The sequence below is a fragment of the Malania oleifera genome, chromosome 6, assembly GCF_029873635.1.
Source record: "Malania oleifera isolate guangnan ecotype guangnan chromosome 6, ASM2987363v1, whole genome shotgun sequence".
Classification (NCBI taxonomy): Eukaryota; Viridiplantae; Streptophyta; class Magnoliopsida; order Santalales; family Ximeniaceae; genus Malania; species Malania oleifera.
Genome location: NC_080422.1, coordinates 31047742 through 31064273, shown reverse-complemented (window position 1 = coordinate 31064273; position 16532 = coordinate 31047742). Strand labels below are relative to the sequence as shown.

The following is a 16532-nucleotide window of genomic DNA, read 5'->3' as shown; positions in this document are numbered from 1 at the left end:
TGTTTAGGTATCGCTCCATCCGTTTAAGTGAGCAAGTATAGTGGTAATCCTTGTTATTATTAGTTAAGGCGGGGATGTAGGCAATTTGCCGAACCTCAATAACATTTCTGCGTGTCCCTTTCCTTTACTGCTTTTTGGTGCATGTGTAGTTAATTAAAATTGCTTTATTTAATTTCTGGTACATATTATAATTGATTTACTTTATTTGCACTAGATTGACCATAGGGTTATGAATATACTGTTGTTAGGATACTCACCTAGGACATAAATTTTAAAAGTACCAATTCACCCCCCCTCCTCTTGGGATCACGGTAAAGCTAACACAAGTAAATGGCACTCTAACTATCACAATGCAACACCAATCCATCTTACTGTAACCCCAGCTCTCTGACTAAATCAGTAAGCCATGAGGCTTCCTTTGCAGCTTCGGCAACTGTGATACATTCCGCCTCAATCGTGGATAATGCTACCAGAGACTATACCATGGATCTCCAACATACCGGTCCTCCTACAAAGGTATATACATATCCTGTTGTAGATCTTCTATGATCCATATCTCCAGCATAATCAGCATCTACAAATCCCATAACTGAAGGACAACCCTATTACTTGCCGAACATGATGTCATTTCCCGATGTACCCTGTAAGTATATAAGTATCCATTTGTCGACTTCCTATTGTTGCCTTCCTAGATTAGAGAGAAACTTACTTTCCACACTCACAGTATGAGCCAAATCTGGTCTCGTACACACCATAGCATACATTAAGCTCCCCATAGCACTAGCATAGCAAACCTTTGACATGTCCTAGATTTCCTCATCCGTACTTGGGCAACTTGCAGTAGACAACTTAAAATGATTCGCTAGAGGTGTACACAATGGTTTTGCATCAATCATGCTAAACCTCTCCAACACCTTATGCACATAACCGCCCTGAGATAGCCATAATCTCCCTGCAATTCTGTCTCAGCGAATCTCCATCCCAAGTATTTTCTTGGCCGAGCCAAGATCCTTCATGTCAAATTCCTTATATAACGAGTCCATTAACTGATTCACCTCAATTAAATATTTTGCAACTATCAACATATCATTAACGTACAATAACAAGAAAATAAGAGAACCATCCTCAAGCTTGTTCACATATACGCAGCAGTCATACTCACACCTTTTGTGGCCAATATTGATCATGTAAGAATCAAACCATTTATACCATTGCCTTGGAGACTATTTCAGCCCATAAAGAGATTTCTTCAACCTATAAACTAAATTTTCTTTTCCCGATTCAAAGAATCCCCCTGGTTGTACCATGTAAATTTGTTCCTCCAAGTCACCGTAAAGAAATGTCGTCTTCACATCCATTTGTTCCAAACAAAAATCATAATGGGATACCAACCCCAACACAATTCTGATAAAACTATGTCGAACCACTAAAGAAAAGATATCATCATAATTTATCCCCTTCTTCTATGAGTATCCTTTTGCTACCAATCGTGCCTTGAATTTCTCTCCTTCCTTTTTCTGAAATTGCCTCATTTTTCCCAAATCTCAAGTTTGGTTCTTATGTAGTGAGTTTATCTCCTCAATCATCGCACTCATCCACCTATCTTTCTCCTAGTCGTGCACTGCCTTTTGAAATGTAGTTAGATCGTTACAACTAGTAAGGAAAGCATAAGATACTAAATCTTCAAATTCATACCTTGGTGGAGGTCTGATAGTGCGTCTGGATCTCTGTATAGGAATATCTTCAACTTGCTAGTTTCTCAAGCTAGAGCTCCCTGCAACCATAGGACTGTGATCATTGTCGTTGCCTTGAGCTTCTAACCCCACCTGCACAACATATCCATCACAGCCCCAGCTTTCTAGCTCCTGTTTCTGTTCATCACTATCTTGAGTACGCTTCACCATAGCCTTCTCATCAAAGACTATATATCTACTAATCACCACCTTATTTTCCAATAGGTCCCACAGCTTGTACCCCTTTACACCTTTCGGATATCCCAAAAAAATGCAATGACGAGACTTCGGGTCATGCTTAGACCTCTCCTCACTAGACACATGAACATAGGCTGGACACCCGAATACTTTCAATTCAAAGTAGTCTACTGCATTTCCTGTCCAAACCTTTTATGTCACTCTACCCTCTAGTGATGCCCTTAGTGATCGGTTTATAAGAAAACAAATCATACTCACTACCTAGGCCCAAAAGTTCTTCGGTAGTCGTGATTTAATCTAACATCAAGCCCTTTCAGCAAGACCGATTCATCCATTTAGTGCCACCATTTTGCTGAGATGTCCAAAAAACTGTAAAGTGTCTCTTAATGCCCTGCTCCGCACAAAACTCCATAAACCAAGAATCAGCGTACTCAGTCCCATTATCCGACCTTAAGTATTTGATTCTCCTACCTGTCAGGTTTTCCACTTCAGCCTTCCAAATCTTAAACCTGGCAAACGTATCTAATTTGTGACGCGTGAAGTAAACCCATACCTTCTATGAGTAATCATCAATAAAACTCACATAATACATATGTCCACCCTTTGATACAACTCTAACCAAGCCCTAAACATCTGAATGCACATAATCAAGAATTCCTTTTGTCTTGTGTATAGCTGATCTGAACTTTACCTTGTTCTGTTTTCCAAGAACACAAATCCTACAAAATTCTAGTTGACATGATTTCAAACCTTCAAAAGTTTCCTTTTGCATAATTCTTTCATGTCATCTTCCCCTATATACCCAAGATGCATATAACACAAGACGGGCTCATCTAATTTAGCATCTATGGCTGCAGCTCCACAATGATAGTTCCCTGCAATGTGTAAATATTCCCATCCAGTTTCTGTCCTTTCATTACAATAAGATTTCCTTTCCATCCTTTCATAACTCCACCTTCGGACTTGTAATTGAAACCATTACAATCCAAAGTTCCAAATGAAATCAAACTCTTCCTCAACTCCGGTATATGTCTTACATTGCACAACGTTCTCACAGCATAATCAAACTTTTATCTTTATTTCCTATGCCAATGATCTTGTAAGAAGCATCATTACCCATAAGAACTAATCCAAAATTCACTAACCTATAAGTACTGAACCACTCCTTGTTCGGAATTATGTGATAAGAACATGTCGAGTCAAGTATCCAAGAGTCCATTAGATTATCCAACCCCGCTCAAACTGATAGAACATCACCATCACTACATGCTGAACCTCCTTCTTGAACAACATTCACAGATTTTGAAGTACCCTCATGTTTTTCAGAATTTCCCTTCTTCCAATCCAGAAACTTCATTTTCACATGCCCCCTTTTACCGCATTTATAACACCGGATTTCTTTCTTCTTCTTGGATTGATTTCGAGATTTCTGACTTGATCCATGTTTGAATTTTCCTTTGCCTCACTCATTATTACCCTTTGCCACAAGTCCTTCTCCTTCATCACATATTTTCAATCTTTGATGAAAATTTAGCAAAGCTCTCGTCACCTCTTCAAGATCAAGGGTTTCTTTTCCCCACGTAAGAGTGGTCACAAGATTTTCATAGGTATGAGTCAAGGGCAAAGAGTTTAACAATATCAAAGTCTTATCATCTTCATCAAACTTAACATTAACTCTCATCAAATCACTAATGATTTGATTTAAGGTATTAATATGTTGATCTAAGTTTGATCCTTCAACCATCTTAAGCCAATACAAACGTTGCTTAAGAAAAAGTTTATTATTTAGAGATTTGGACATGTACCAGCTTTTTAACTTTCACCATATAGCCGTTGGAGAATCCCCCTCCATCACTTGATATAGTACTTTATCGGTCAAACATAAGCGTATTGTAGAAGCGACATTTGCTTTCAAATCTATTCATGTTGCCTCATCCATTCCTTCCGGTTGAGTATCAAATAGAGTCTTAGTCATTCTTTGTTGCACAAGAATGTTCTTCACTCTCCTCTGCCATAAACCAAAATTCCTGGTTTCATCAAATTTGACAATGTCAAATCTTTGAGAAGACGATCTCGATGCCATGAGAACAGCAATCGCTCTAATACCAATTAGTTGTGAATAATGATCGGATAAAGGATGTACAGCTGAATAAAAATGCAACAAGCAAATCAATCACAACTAGTAAACAAGAAATAACAAACACAACAATAAGATTTACGTGGTTTGGCAAAGCCTACATCCACGGAAGCAATGGCACAAGAATTTCACTAAGAAAATATCAAAGTACACAATACACTTCACAAAATGATCACTCACTTTGTCAATACATGCCCAAAATGACATATATAACAATCTCTCAGAGGTTCTCCTCCAATTACCCAACCACCCCAATGTTCAAATTCAAAATTCAAAAAACTGCTCGCAATCCAAGCGCACTCGTCGATGAGTACAAGGGATTCATCGACGAGCCAAAGAAGCTCACTCATCAACTAGTTTATCCTCTTGTCAACAAGTCTTCAACTCTGAGAATTTCTGGCTCTCAGTATCTACTCATCGACAAGCACAAAGCACTCATGGACGAGTCCCTGCTGCTGCACCACACCAAGAAGTATCCATATGTTTTTTCTTCCCTTTGTTAAACCCCGAGTATAAGAGCTATACCATAAACAACAGGGAATAATATCTACCTTCAAAATGTGTTTACCACAATTACTTGAACCATTCTCAAAAGAACAGTCTAAATTGAATCCTTATAGTTGTAGAGTAGAGAGCAAAGGGTATAATAACCACTTTGAAAAGATTGATTCGTTACCAAATTGCATGGACGAGGCGTAGTGGCAGTTTTGGAGGTCGCATGCCTTGGTGGTTGCAGTGACATTGACACTGATGAGTTCTCTAATTTCTGCAGTCCCAACAAGACTAGCAGTAAGGGACGTAGAGGGTGTGCACTTGGAGAATTCGTTCCTTAGCAGGAAGGGACACAGAGGGTATGCACTTGGAGAATTCATTCCTAAGTTAGCATCACGAGCAGGTCTGCGAATATTTTAGCTAAGTGAATCTCGATGCTTGCTCTCCCAAAGGAGCTTTCTAGTTATTGACCTCATGGAGGACAATTCCGACCAAGCACATCCATAAAGGTGAGTCTTACGTAGTCTTTTTTTTTTTCCCTTGCGATTGGTGAGGGGTTTGCATCTACTTTTCTCGATACCTGATCACTATCAACATCTTCTAAATTGTTAAGCACAAATAGATGTTTTTTTTTTTTTAATTAATATTAAATATACTTAAAAAATAAAATTTTTTACAAAATTTAAATTTAATAAAAATAAATATTAATTATGTGTAAAATTACATTCTTATTTAATTTTATAATATTTTTAATTTTTTTCTCTTTTCAATAATCAAATATGAAAAAATGGATTCTTTAAAATTTTCTTTTCCTTATTTTGTAAGTTTCAAGTGGGGCCTTAGGGGCTGTCTCTAAACCAGTTTGACATACATTTCTTCATAAATCACTCCTAGGACATGGCTAACTACTTATTGGTGTGGGCATCTCAAGTCTGAGAATGAGATTTTTAGTATCACAAAACCCTGTAGATCTTGTATTGAACTAATCTTTTGAGTCCTTTTCTTTCTACAAACAAATTTTCATTCCTTTTCTTTCACCCAACAAAATCCTTGATCCCATCCAATCTTTAACTTGCAAAAATACAAGCCTATAAGAGAATGCAATTCAATATATTCTTAACTTTCAAAACCCGCCAAAGGGTTGTGAAAATTTTTTGGGTGGCAACATGATGTTGATATATTCTTCCATAGATTGTTCATCTAGCCTGTTATTCAACCTTTACTTATTCTTTATTGTTTTTAATGCCGATACTAACACAACCACTCATTACTGCTAAAAAACTAAAATTAGAAATTTTGCCCGCATTGGACAGTTACAGGCAAGCTTCAAGAGATGTTCTTAAGAAGTTTTGAGAGTAAGATGGAATGAGTTGAAAGATGCGCAAAGCTGCAGAAAATTGAGGATGATATAAATTTGGCAGCATTTCATAATGTAAATATCTTGCACGAATGGAGTTGCAGTGTAAAATTCCCACTGCAACATTGTCCCTCATTCAAAATTCACCTTGTATTGCCAGAGAAAAAAAGTGAATAAAAGCCAAATAAAATTTATTTTTGATCAAAATGGTTTAATGGACATTAAGCCTAGAGTTTCTTCAGCAAATTTGGTAGCTACCTACAATTATGTAGACCAGTTAGTCATCTTTTAGACCATCCACTTTCAGCATCTGCCCTCAAGGTTCAATGCCGGCGAGGAAGGAAAAGCTCCTGCCTTCATCAAGCACTTGGTGATTGTTCGGTGGCATGAACAAGGTTGCACTGCAGTTGACATGCAAACATATTCTAATTTCCTACATTTCCACTAGCAGAACTGCAAAATTTTGCATCTGGAAAGCCATTACGTCAAAAGCTTTCTTGCTTAAAACAGGGATAAATACAATGCTGTCCAGAAGTCTAAGCCTTCAAAACTGGGGTATCCCGAAGACCCAGTTTAGAGAGAACAAGGCAGTAGGAATCCCAGTCTGTTCTTCGGAGGTACTTCAACAATCTTTTCCTCCTTTGCACCATTGCTAGAAGACCCTTACGAGAATGCTTGTCCTACAATGAATGCAAGAGGGCAGTTGAAAGTTGCATGACCACCAAAAGATCATATTTCTTTTAAATAATAATGACAAATACTTTTAAAGGAAGTCTTCTACATGGCAAGTTTGGCAACATGATATGGATATAAACTACTCATATGAGAATTATTGGCAGAATGAAACCCGCTAATTAAACGAGATGCTTGCTTGAGGTTAACAGTCAGCTGCCAGGATGGAAGCAGAATAATGCTATAATAATGAAAAGCAGGAATCTCAGAAGGAAGCACTCCAATTAAATGAGAAGAGGTTACAGACTAGTGACTAAAAAATCATCAACACTTCAACAGGGCCAAGCAAACAGGAATGTGGACATGTCAAACGTGGTCTGACTACAGAAGCACAGAAGAATAATTAGAAAACAACCAGATCTTGGCAGGAAAGCATGGCAAAAGCAATGACTAGGAGAGGAGATCATAGCACGTTATACATCTGGCAACAAGTATCAAAAGCAATGCCTTAATCTCTGAGTTATGCTCCAGGAAGGAATGTCAAAGACTAGTAATATATATATCCAAAAACCGATTATTGCAATGAAAAAAATGCAGTTCAATACATTAAGAATATTGGCCTCATATTCACCTTTTTATGCAAGGTGGAGGATAAGTACTTTATTTTCGTTGTAAGTTGTGCCACTGCAAAACAATAGTGGATGAGAGGTCAATGATCCATGATAGCATATCAAATCCAACGAAAATATGTTAGATACAAATTCTGTAGCATAACTTAAGTTAAGCCTCGATTGAAATTGTTTCTTGCCACAAAATAAGTTCCAGATACCATGAAAATATTACAGGCTAAAATGACACGTTTCTCCTAGTATATACCAGTTTTAATAAGGACATAAAACTACTTTAAAAAAATGAAAAACCTACAAAACTGAGGCCATATTTAGTAGCAGGAAACTGCTTTTATCAAAATTACTTTCAAATTTCAAACCACTTCCCAATGCTCAAATCAAAAGAATAACACCACAACCATCGTGAAATGGATGAACATAGGGTAAACAAATGGAAAGAGACGAAGTACTCAACAGAAGGAATGTAATGAACACAATCATGTAAAAGTAGACACAAAGAATTATGCTAACTTCACTGCATATGATGGTGACATTGATATTTTTGAAGTCAGACTGGACGGCAAACTGGACATCTGTTCAGATCTCAATTTGACTGCCAGTCAAAGGTCAAATTGGTTTTAATTTTTAATGGGAATTACATCACAAGTCCCTAAAGTTCCAATTGCACTTCATTCCTGAAGTTCTAATTATAACAATTGATCCTGATCGAATCGTTTGTCCTTACTTCAACAAAGGAAGCATGCCCCCCCCCCCCCCCCACTGCCTCCTTGAAAGAGAGATGTCCTGAACCACTAGACGCCGGGGGTGTCAGCCTATTCTTAGTTTTGATTTTTTCTTCGTTTCGATTTTTCCAGGTTTATCCTCCGAACCTTCCTTATTCCTTATCCCGAAAATCCTATTTCGAACAGATCAGCTTCAGGAAGAATGATGGGTCGCTAACAAGGCCCCTAAATGACCGCTCAAAGTTTCAATTCAGCTTCAATGAGACCCCATAAGAGGTACTTTAACCTGCCAGAATATGAAACTTGGAGGATCAAACTATTAGAATAAAATGAAATTTAGTGAAACTTCACAACCTTGTGGTATAATTTATCCATTTCTAATCCAAAATAATAATTCATATATGCATTTATATAGATTGGGAGGAATATTATATTGTGATCTTGTAGTTTAGTTCGAAGCTCACCTAATATCTTCCTAACTGTTTGCAGTTTGAACCTTTTATGACCAAACTATTGATTGCACGCACAAAAATTTCCTTACAAGAGATGAGTCAAAGAGGGATTTCACCAAAAGATCTGGCTCACCTAATGATCATAGTCTCTTCAGTCATCTCCCTCTTTTTCACCAAAAAGAATCACCTGCCCTCCCCTCAACCCCCGCCCACTACAAAAACTCTCTTCAGTTAACCAGATCTTCGTCTCGTTTGCCATTTTTTATGGTCCTCCAGTTTTTTTGTGGAAGTTTTAATGCAGAAAAACATTGATACAAAACCAGATTACAAGAGAATGGTTCCTCATATAACTGGCCTGATTGGTCTGGTCTGGTTTTAAAAACACTGGCTGTGAAAGTGAAGATGATAACTGAAATAATACTCTTCTGCTGCTCTGTTGGATTGTGTTTAATAAAGATTCGGCTGCTTGCATATTCTTGGCTTGTATCAAATACCAATTATCTAAAGATCAATACCTAGCAGACTAAAACAGAAAACTAATATCTAATATCCAATAGTGGTAGATAAAATCAGAACAAACATATGGTACCAATGTGGTACATTTATAAAGTTCTTGCTCACTTCTTTTAAAAGATAAATGATAGTTTTTGGTTGCTCATTATCTCATCAGAACTTTTTGGGCTATATTTATGGTCCAAGTTATTTGTAATACTTTTGGCATCCTTTTGTTTCTCTACTTTCCGTCCCATATTTAAAAATATTTTCTAGATTTCCTTTTAACATTCTTTGTGCAGATCATAGCATCTTGCATGAAACCAAATGTATCTGCAAATACCAAGCAAGCATTTTATAACCATGTTTTGAGATCAATTCAAATCACTATGATCCAAACTATTTAATATATATACACAGACACGCGCACACAAAAACACACACACACACATGTATATCCTGTTCTTTAGTTCAGCTGCGCAAGCACCCAAGCCTGCTTGGACTGAAAAATGGTTGGCACAGCCGCACAGTTAAAGTTGAAACTTAAGGTAGGCAGCAAGTCCATTGATAACTACAGAAATCATGCTAATTTTGTTCAAAAGATAAGGCTTGCCCTTCAATTTAAATAGATGAAAAAATGTTAAAAGTTTTTGGCAGAAGAATTATGAAGCCTCGTGTCCAATAGGATTTCCATATCCCCAACCATTTCAGTGTCATTGTGGGATTATTGAGGAGGGAAGGCTCCTAGTGCCATAATATATACAAGTTTGAAGCTAAACGTCTTCAATCTTCGCAATCTTAAATAAACTTTGAAAGAGTCTTGCCACTTAAGTCTTCAGTCCTTCACCATGTTTTGACATTTTAGTTAACAATTCCCATTTGAGTTTCTTGATTACATCAAACATATACAACAACTTCTATAAATTCAGCCAGCTTTGATCAGTCCATAATCCATAGTGTATGTATTATCAAGGTATTTGTAACAACAAACAAAACAATCCATCGCAATTCAGTGGCATAGAGCCATCTACTCTGTTAAAATTTAGGTTCCAAACCTGTTGCTAATGATTTCAGATTGCAACTTATATATTGTCAGAATAGTGGATAAAAAAATAAGATATCCTTAATTCAGGCATGAAAGAGAATGAATGCCAAACCAAATAATTTAAAGGTGTCTCCGATCCATTGGTCTTTAAATTCCTCATGTTCATTACAGAGTGGGTAATGGAGAGAGAATCTGTTTTGGGGAGGATAAGTGGACTGGGAGTATGCCTTTGGCTATTGGTTTCCCTCATTTTTTTATATTTACTCTTCATGAGTCTCCTATTGCTGCCTTCCTCATTTTTCAGGGGATGGATTTCTTGGGATTTTGATTTTGGGAGGAATATCAATGAGAAAAATTAATGATCTTGCTTCTTTGACTATTGTGCTTGATTCTTTTAGTGTCAAGTTAGGAAGTGAGAAATGTGTTTGCAATCTAGATTCTTTTGGGGAATTCTGAAGCAAATTTTTTTCTTTTCGCATTCGATCCATGAACCTAATATTAGCACCTTTGCGCTTTATTCTCTAATTTTTGGAAAGCCAAAGTTCCTTCAAAGATCAAGGCATTTACTTGGACTGCAATCCTTGAGAAAATCATATACCAATGATTTCATTCAAAAGCGAAGACATAACAAGGCTCTGCCTCACAATGTTTGTGTCCTCTATTTCAGGAATGGGAAAAAATGCTCTTGGTTGTTGCCTTGTCATTCTCTTCTCTTGGGGTCTTTGGAATAATTTCCTTGGGATATTTGCTGAAAATAGGGAGTGCCTAGATTTTTGGAGCATACTTGTATTATTATGTTTTGAGATTTTGGTAAGAGGAAATTGCAATGTACTGTTCTGGCTATTATTTGGTGCATTTCATTGGAAAGAAAGCCAGAATTTTTAAAGGCGATGCCACTTCTAGTAATCTGCTTTGAAGCAAAGTAGTCATCCTTGCATCCCTTCAAAACTTGGCGAATGGATTTAGCTGCTTTCCTTTTGTAGTGGGAGGATATCTTGTTCTCCCTAGTTTTTCCTTTATTGTACTTCTTTCTTCCTTTAATACAGTTCTTTGTTTATCAAAATAATAATATAAATTAAAAAGTGGAAATAATGCAATCTGCATTAACAGCATCAATGACGAATATACCTGTGCTACAACAACATTAACAAGACACATAAGTCCCACTAGGCGAGGTCGACTATGAATTCTTTTCCGCCAATTCACACGATCAAGAGCTCTTCTTCCAGCAAGCTTAAGAGCTATTAAACCCTTCCTCATTATCTCATTCCATGTTCTTTTTGGTTTACCTTTACCCCTTCTAATACGAATAACAATAACCAGCTCACCCACCACCACCCCCTCCCCGAAAAAAAGAAAAACTGGTGCACTATTTGGCCTACATTTCAAATGCTCAAGTCATCAAGTCATCCCTACCTAATCATATCTTCTATTGGTGCTATCCTAACATATTGCAAATACATTCTAATAGAGTCAAGGTATTGAAATCTTCTAGTGCTATTAGCTTCTTGACCATGAAGTTTAATCTTATCTTCAGTATTCCTCCTTAGATGGCTGAAATTACATTTCATATATTCCATCTTATTTCTATTTATCCTAAAACCACTAGACTCTGAGTTTCTCTCCATAGTTCCAGCTCAGACTCCAGCCCTATTTTCATCAATCAAAACATCCACAAACAACATACAACATGGGATCTCGTTTTGGATATTTCTAGTGAATTCACCAGTCATTAAAGCAAAAGGATGACTCAAAGTAGAACCATGAGTACACCTAGTGTGATTGGAAATTCTCTAAACTCTCTTGCAATCCTAACGCTAGTCGTTACTCTATCATACATATCCTTAATGAACTCAGTATACCTACTACATACTCCCTTCTTTTCTAAAATCCACCATTGAACTTTCCTAGGTACTCTATCATAGGCTTTCTCTAATCAATAAAAACCATATGCAAGTACCTCTTCTTTTTCCTTAAACTTTTCCATTAATCTTCTTAAAAGATAAATAGCTATTGATGTTAATCTCCCAAGCATAAAACCAAATTGATTCTCTAAGACTCTAGTTTCTAATTTTATTCTTTGTTCAATTACCCTTTCCCATAGTTTCATCATATGATTCATAAGTTTAATTCTACAACAGTTATTACATTTTTGAATATCGCCTTTGTGTTTTTTATATAGATATTAATGTTTTTTTCCTCCATTCATCTGACATTTTCTTGGTTTCTATAATAGTGTTGAATAGATTAGTTAACCATATACTTTCATTATCCCCTATACATTTCCAAACTTCAAATGGGATGGTATCCAATCCAATAGATTTTCCACTTCTCATTTTTTAAAACTTAACTTCAGCAACTCTAATTTTTAGTCTTTCCCTTTTTCGTCACTTCTAAGTTTAAGCTTTCAACTTGGTTTTCATCAAACAACTTAATAAAATAACTCAGCCACCTTTATTTTATGTATTCTTGTTCAATCAATACTTATCATCCTCAACCTTTATACATTGTACATTACCTAAATCCTTGCACAATCTTTCTCTAGCTCACACAAGTTTAATATTTCTCTTTCCCTTTCTTTTGTATCTAGTCTAACAAATAGATTGTCATAAGCTCTACGCTTCACTAATGACCTTTTTTGCATCTTTTCTTGCTTCTTTATACTTTTCAAGGTTTTCTATGTTTTAACAATTTTGTCATGTTTTATACCAAAATATTTTTCTCTTTCCGGCATTTTGGACATCTTGATCCCAAAACTAAATTTCTTTACTGCCCAAGAATCTTCCTTTAGATTCACCCAAAACCTCTTTTGCCATCTTTTTAGTAGAGCTAGTCATCCTATTCCACAAAGTGTTCACTTCTATCTTATCCCCCATTTCCTAATCATCCTCTTTGATTATTTTATCTTCAAATTCCACCGCCTAGTCTTCTTGCATTAATTTATGTTGGTTTTTCTCTTCCATTTTTATTACATATATCTAATACTAAAACTCTATGTTATGCAGTTAAACTTTCACCTAACATAACTTTACAATCCTTAGATGATAAACAATTTCCCCTTTAGTTAAGAAAAAATGTGATTTTATGATGTCTACTCTTGAAGGTTATTAAGTGTTCTCTTTTTCTTAACACGGTTATTCAATATAACACGATCATATGACATGGAAAAATTTAAGATCATATGACCTAATTCATTTTTATCTCCATATTCATAACCTCGACATATCCTCTCATATTTTTTATCCTTTTAATGTGTCCATTCAAATCAGCTCATATGAATGTGTTGGGTGCAATCATACCAGCACTAATACACCAGATCCTATCAGAACTCCGCAGTTAAGCGTGCTTGGGTGAGGGTAGTATTAGGATAGGTGACCTCCTGATAAGTCCTCATGTTGCACCCCTCTTTAAAAAAAATAAAAATAAAAATGCTCATATGAATGTTTTTCCAAACCCTAGTATCCCTTGTATGATATTATCCATATCTTCCGAAAATTGACTTTTAAGGTTTTTTGTTAAGCCTAGTAGGAAACATACTCACTAATGGCATTTATTATATTTTGGCCTAGAGCTATCTTGATTTTTATGATTCTATTCCCTACTCTTCTAACATATATTACACTATATTTTAGGTCTTTGTCTTCAATGATTCCAATCCCATTTTTTTTTTATGTTTTCCTTTTCCAGTTTACCAAAGCTTAAATCCTAATTTTTCAGTTTCATTGACTTCGTTAATTTTTCTTCTAATCATTTCATCAACTATCTCCATGCTTTTACCCGCAAGTATCCCTACATTCAAAGTTGTTAATCTAACCCTAGTTTCCTATACTAACTTCTTAACCCTGTCTAGAATGACCCAACCTAGTCCACCCTTGCCCATTTTTCACCTCACCCAGGTAGTATAACCGCAATGCGTTGCTCATTGGGGACCCTCCAAACAAATATTTGGTAAGGATATATACCATGCAGATTTGACAAGTTCTACTCTACCTGTTACCCAACGCAACCCTACTCCATTTTCTGGGCTTGGAACTAGCTTCATGTAAAGATATTATGGACAACTAGTACTACACAGGCAGAGTGCAAGAAACCATCAATAGTTAATTGTTGGAATTGAGTAAACAATTGCTGTAGCCCTGCATTGAAATTAGAAAAGGGTCGTATGCATATAGTTATGTTGTTGAAAATTGGGGTGGAAAAATGACTAGTGCACGAACTAAGATTGGAGTAGCAATGAGAATATGATTCATAAGTTGTCCATGCTCTTAATTGAAAACAGAAAGAGTGCAAGTTGTTTTTTCAGATAAAATAGTTATTAAAATGCATATGTTAAACCTGAAATCATTATATTCTTAAAATTAGAAAGTTTGATTCGGATATTGTATTGAATTTCTACCTACTCAAAAGTCAAAACACATACCTGTGTTAAATATGACTAAAAAGAAAATGAACTCTACGCATATTATGATAAGGGCTTGGGACACAATTATCTCAAACTCAGAAAGCTAGATAAAATTACAGTCAGAAGTCTTACCTTGCACACGTGTAGACCCACAATCCGATTCAGACATTTTAAATTCATCTCTAACCTTGTGAAGTTCAAGTTTCATCTTTTCTGCAGAAGACATGTTGTCTGGGTGGAAATACTGCAAAGAACAAAATATAATTAAGCTGCTGGTCCCCAAAAACCCGTGATACTAGAAAAGGCAACGTCACCCAAACTTTTAACATGCATAAGTAATTTAGGTTGTTACGGTGAAAATATTACAAAGGATTAAGACATAAAAAGAACATGGTTGTAAACGTATGCATGCTATTCTTTATTCACAGTATATTAATTGAAAGGAACCATGGGAGGCACCATGGGGTACCCAGATGCAAAAGCTTTTTCACAAGATAAACAAAACCCAATAGTTTGACCATCTATATTGCTATGTCCAGGAGAACCAACAAAGTAAAGGCACATTCAACTAAGGTTTTGGACACATTTCTATATCCAGAAATGCGGAGTACAATACACAAAATTCATGAATTTTAAAGTGTTCTTTAAAAGCCATTTACAGAAACGTATACAACACACTCCCCAAAAACTACAAGGTTTTAGGAACCAACTTTGAGGTGCTTCCATGTTTTCAGATAGAAATTTCCAGATATAGTGAAAACATGGAGCATGGGGGTTTAAAAACCCCACATCACCTTCTATGCCCCCTTTTCAATCAGCACCTCGATTGCCCAGAGACTGTCCCTCTCCCTCTCCTGTTCATTCCAACTCACACTGCTTTGACTATGAAATCAATGAGTTGCTCTTCCTCTCCTTCATTTTCTCTTATTTTTTTGGGTGGTAATAAGACAACCAATTTGAGCCCTAGATCAGTGTTCTTCACACAGCATACAGAGATCTAGGGCTGTGTTTGACGTCTATGAGGATTTTTACTGGGCATGTACATCTTTTCGTCTGCCATAGCCACAGACCTAAGGATTGTTTGTCCTTTCTCCATTCTTCATTTTGATTCTAAAGCCATTTTCATTCGTTTCACTTTAATTTTTGAATAAATATTGACATTCCAATTTGTGATTTGTTTTGGATTTGCACCTAGACCTGAAAATTTCACTGCCATAGCCATATATATAGAAGCGTTTGTCACTGCCATAGCCAGGCTGGGAATGTCATGAAGCCAGTCTTTAGTCAAGCAAGCATTATTATTTACCAAAATGAAGTAAACTAATACAAAAACATATATTCACGCACAAGGACAAAGACTCCTAATATTGCAGTAAACTACAACTAAGTGTCCAATTTTTTACTGCAAAGACAATGTTTACTTCTAAAATATATTTTTAATCCTATGTAAGGCAATAATAGCAGTGATTCAAAAGATAATGAAAATATATTCCTATTGAGTTTTTGTTGACGTTAAGAGGAGACAATATGGTGTATGCTAATCAGAGAATCGTGCATTTTAGTTAATGGAGAAATGGTCAAGTGACTGACAAACCCACCGCCATCAGCTGCCTGTCTCTTAGTCTACATGAGGTTGAGATTTAAGGGCTGTTTGATATCACTGAGAAAAATTATGAAAACAAGAAAAAAAAAAAAGAACTAAAATAAAAATCAGAAGCAAAAACTAAAAATCCAAAACCAGCAACCTGATTTGGTTAATGTTTTAAAAACCAGTGTTTCAAAAGGTGTTTTTGAGGCGTGCCTTGAGGCGTTTTAGGCCAAAAACACACCAAGGTGTATGTATAAAGGCGTAACTCCATAAAAGCGTACGCCTCAGCCCAAAAAGCGTACGCCTCAGCCAAAAAACCTCGCCTTTTTACACCTCCGATGCAAGGCATATGCCTCTCGGTATTCCTGGGTTAAAACACAATTTTATAAGTCCAAAACCCAGAACACACTGAAACCCTATCCTCCCTCTCTCTCCCGCGAAGCTTCTTCTCCTCTGTTCTGTCAACGAAGCCTGACGAAGCATTTGCTCTCTCTTCGAAGCCTCGATGAAGCTCCACGAAGCCTCTGCTCTCTCTCGAAGCCTCAACAAAACCTCTGCTCTCTCTTTCGAAGCCTCGACGAAGCTCGACGAAACCTCTGCTCTCTCTTTCACA

At 36.4% G+C, this 16532-nt stretch overlaps 1 protein-coding gene and 1 non-coding gene across 3 annotated transcripts in view; one reads left to right on the top strand and one right to left on the bottom strand.

Moving 5' to 3' along the window:
• Window positions 1-5948: 5948 nt before the first annotated feature.
• LOC131157977 (uncharacterized) overlaps window positions 5949-16532 on the bottom strand; it is a 30162-nt gene continuing 19578 nt past the window's right edge. Inside the window, exons 3-5 of one of the 2 annotated variants that reach the window (XM_058112463.1) lie at window positions 14464-14575; window positions 7221-7273; window positions 5949-6597 (exon numbers count right to left, since the gene is read on the bottom strand). In XM_058112463.1, coding sequence (XP_057968446.1) covers window positions 6454-6597; window positions 7221-7273; window positions 14464-14575 — 309 coding nt within the window. In that variant the 3' untranslated portion in view covers window positions 5949-6453. Of the gene's footprint in view, window positions 6598-7127; window positions 7274-14463; window positions 14576-16532 lie in introns of those variants that run through there. The other variant, XR_009137370.1, reaches the window with a different exon arrangement.
• LOC131158929 (5S ribosomal RNA) lies at window positions 13215-13333 on the top strand. The gene has a single exon (XR_009137556.1). It is a non-coding gene; the product is annotated as a 5S ribosomal RNA (ribosomal RNA).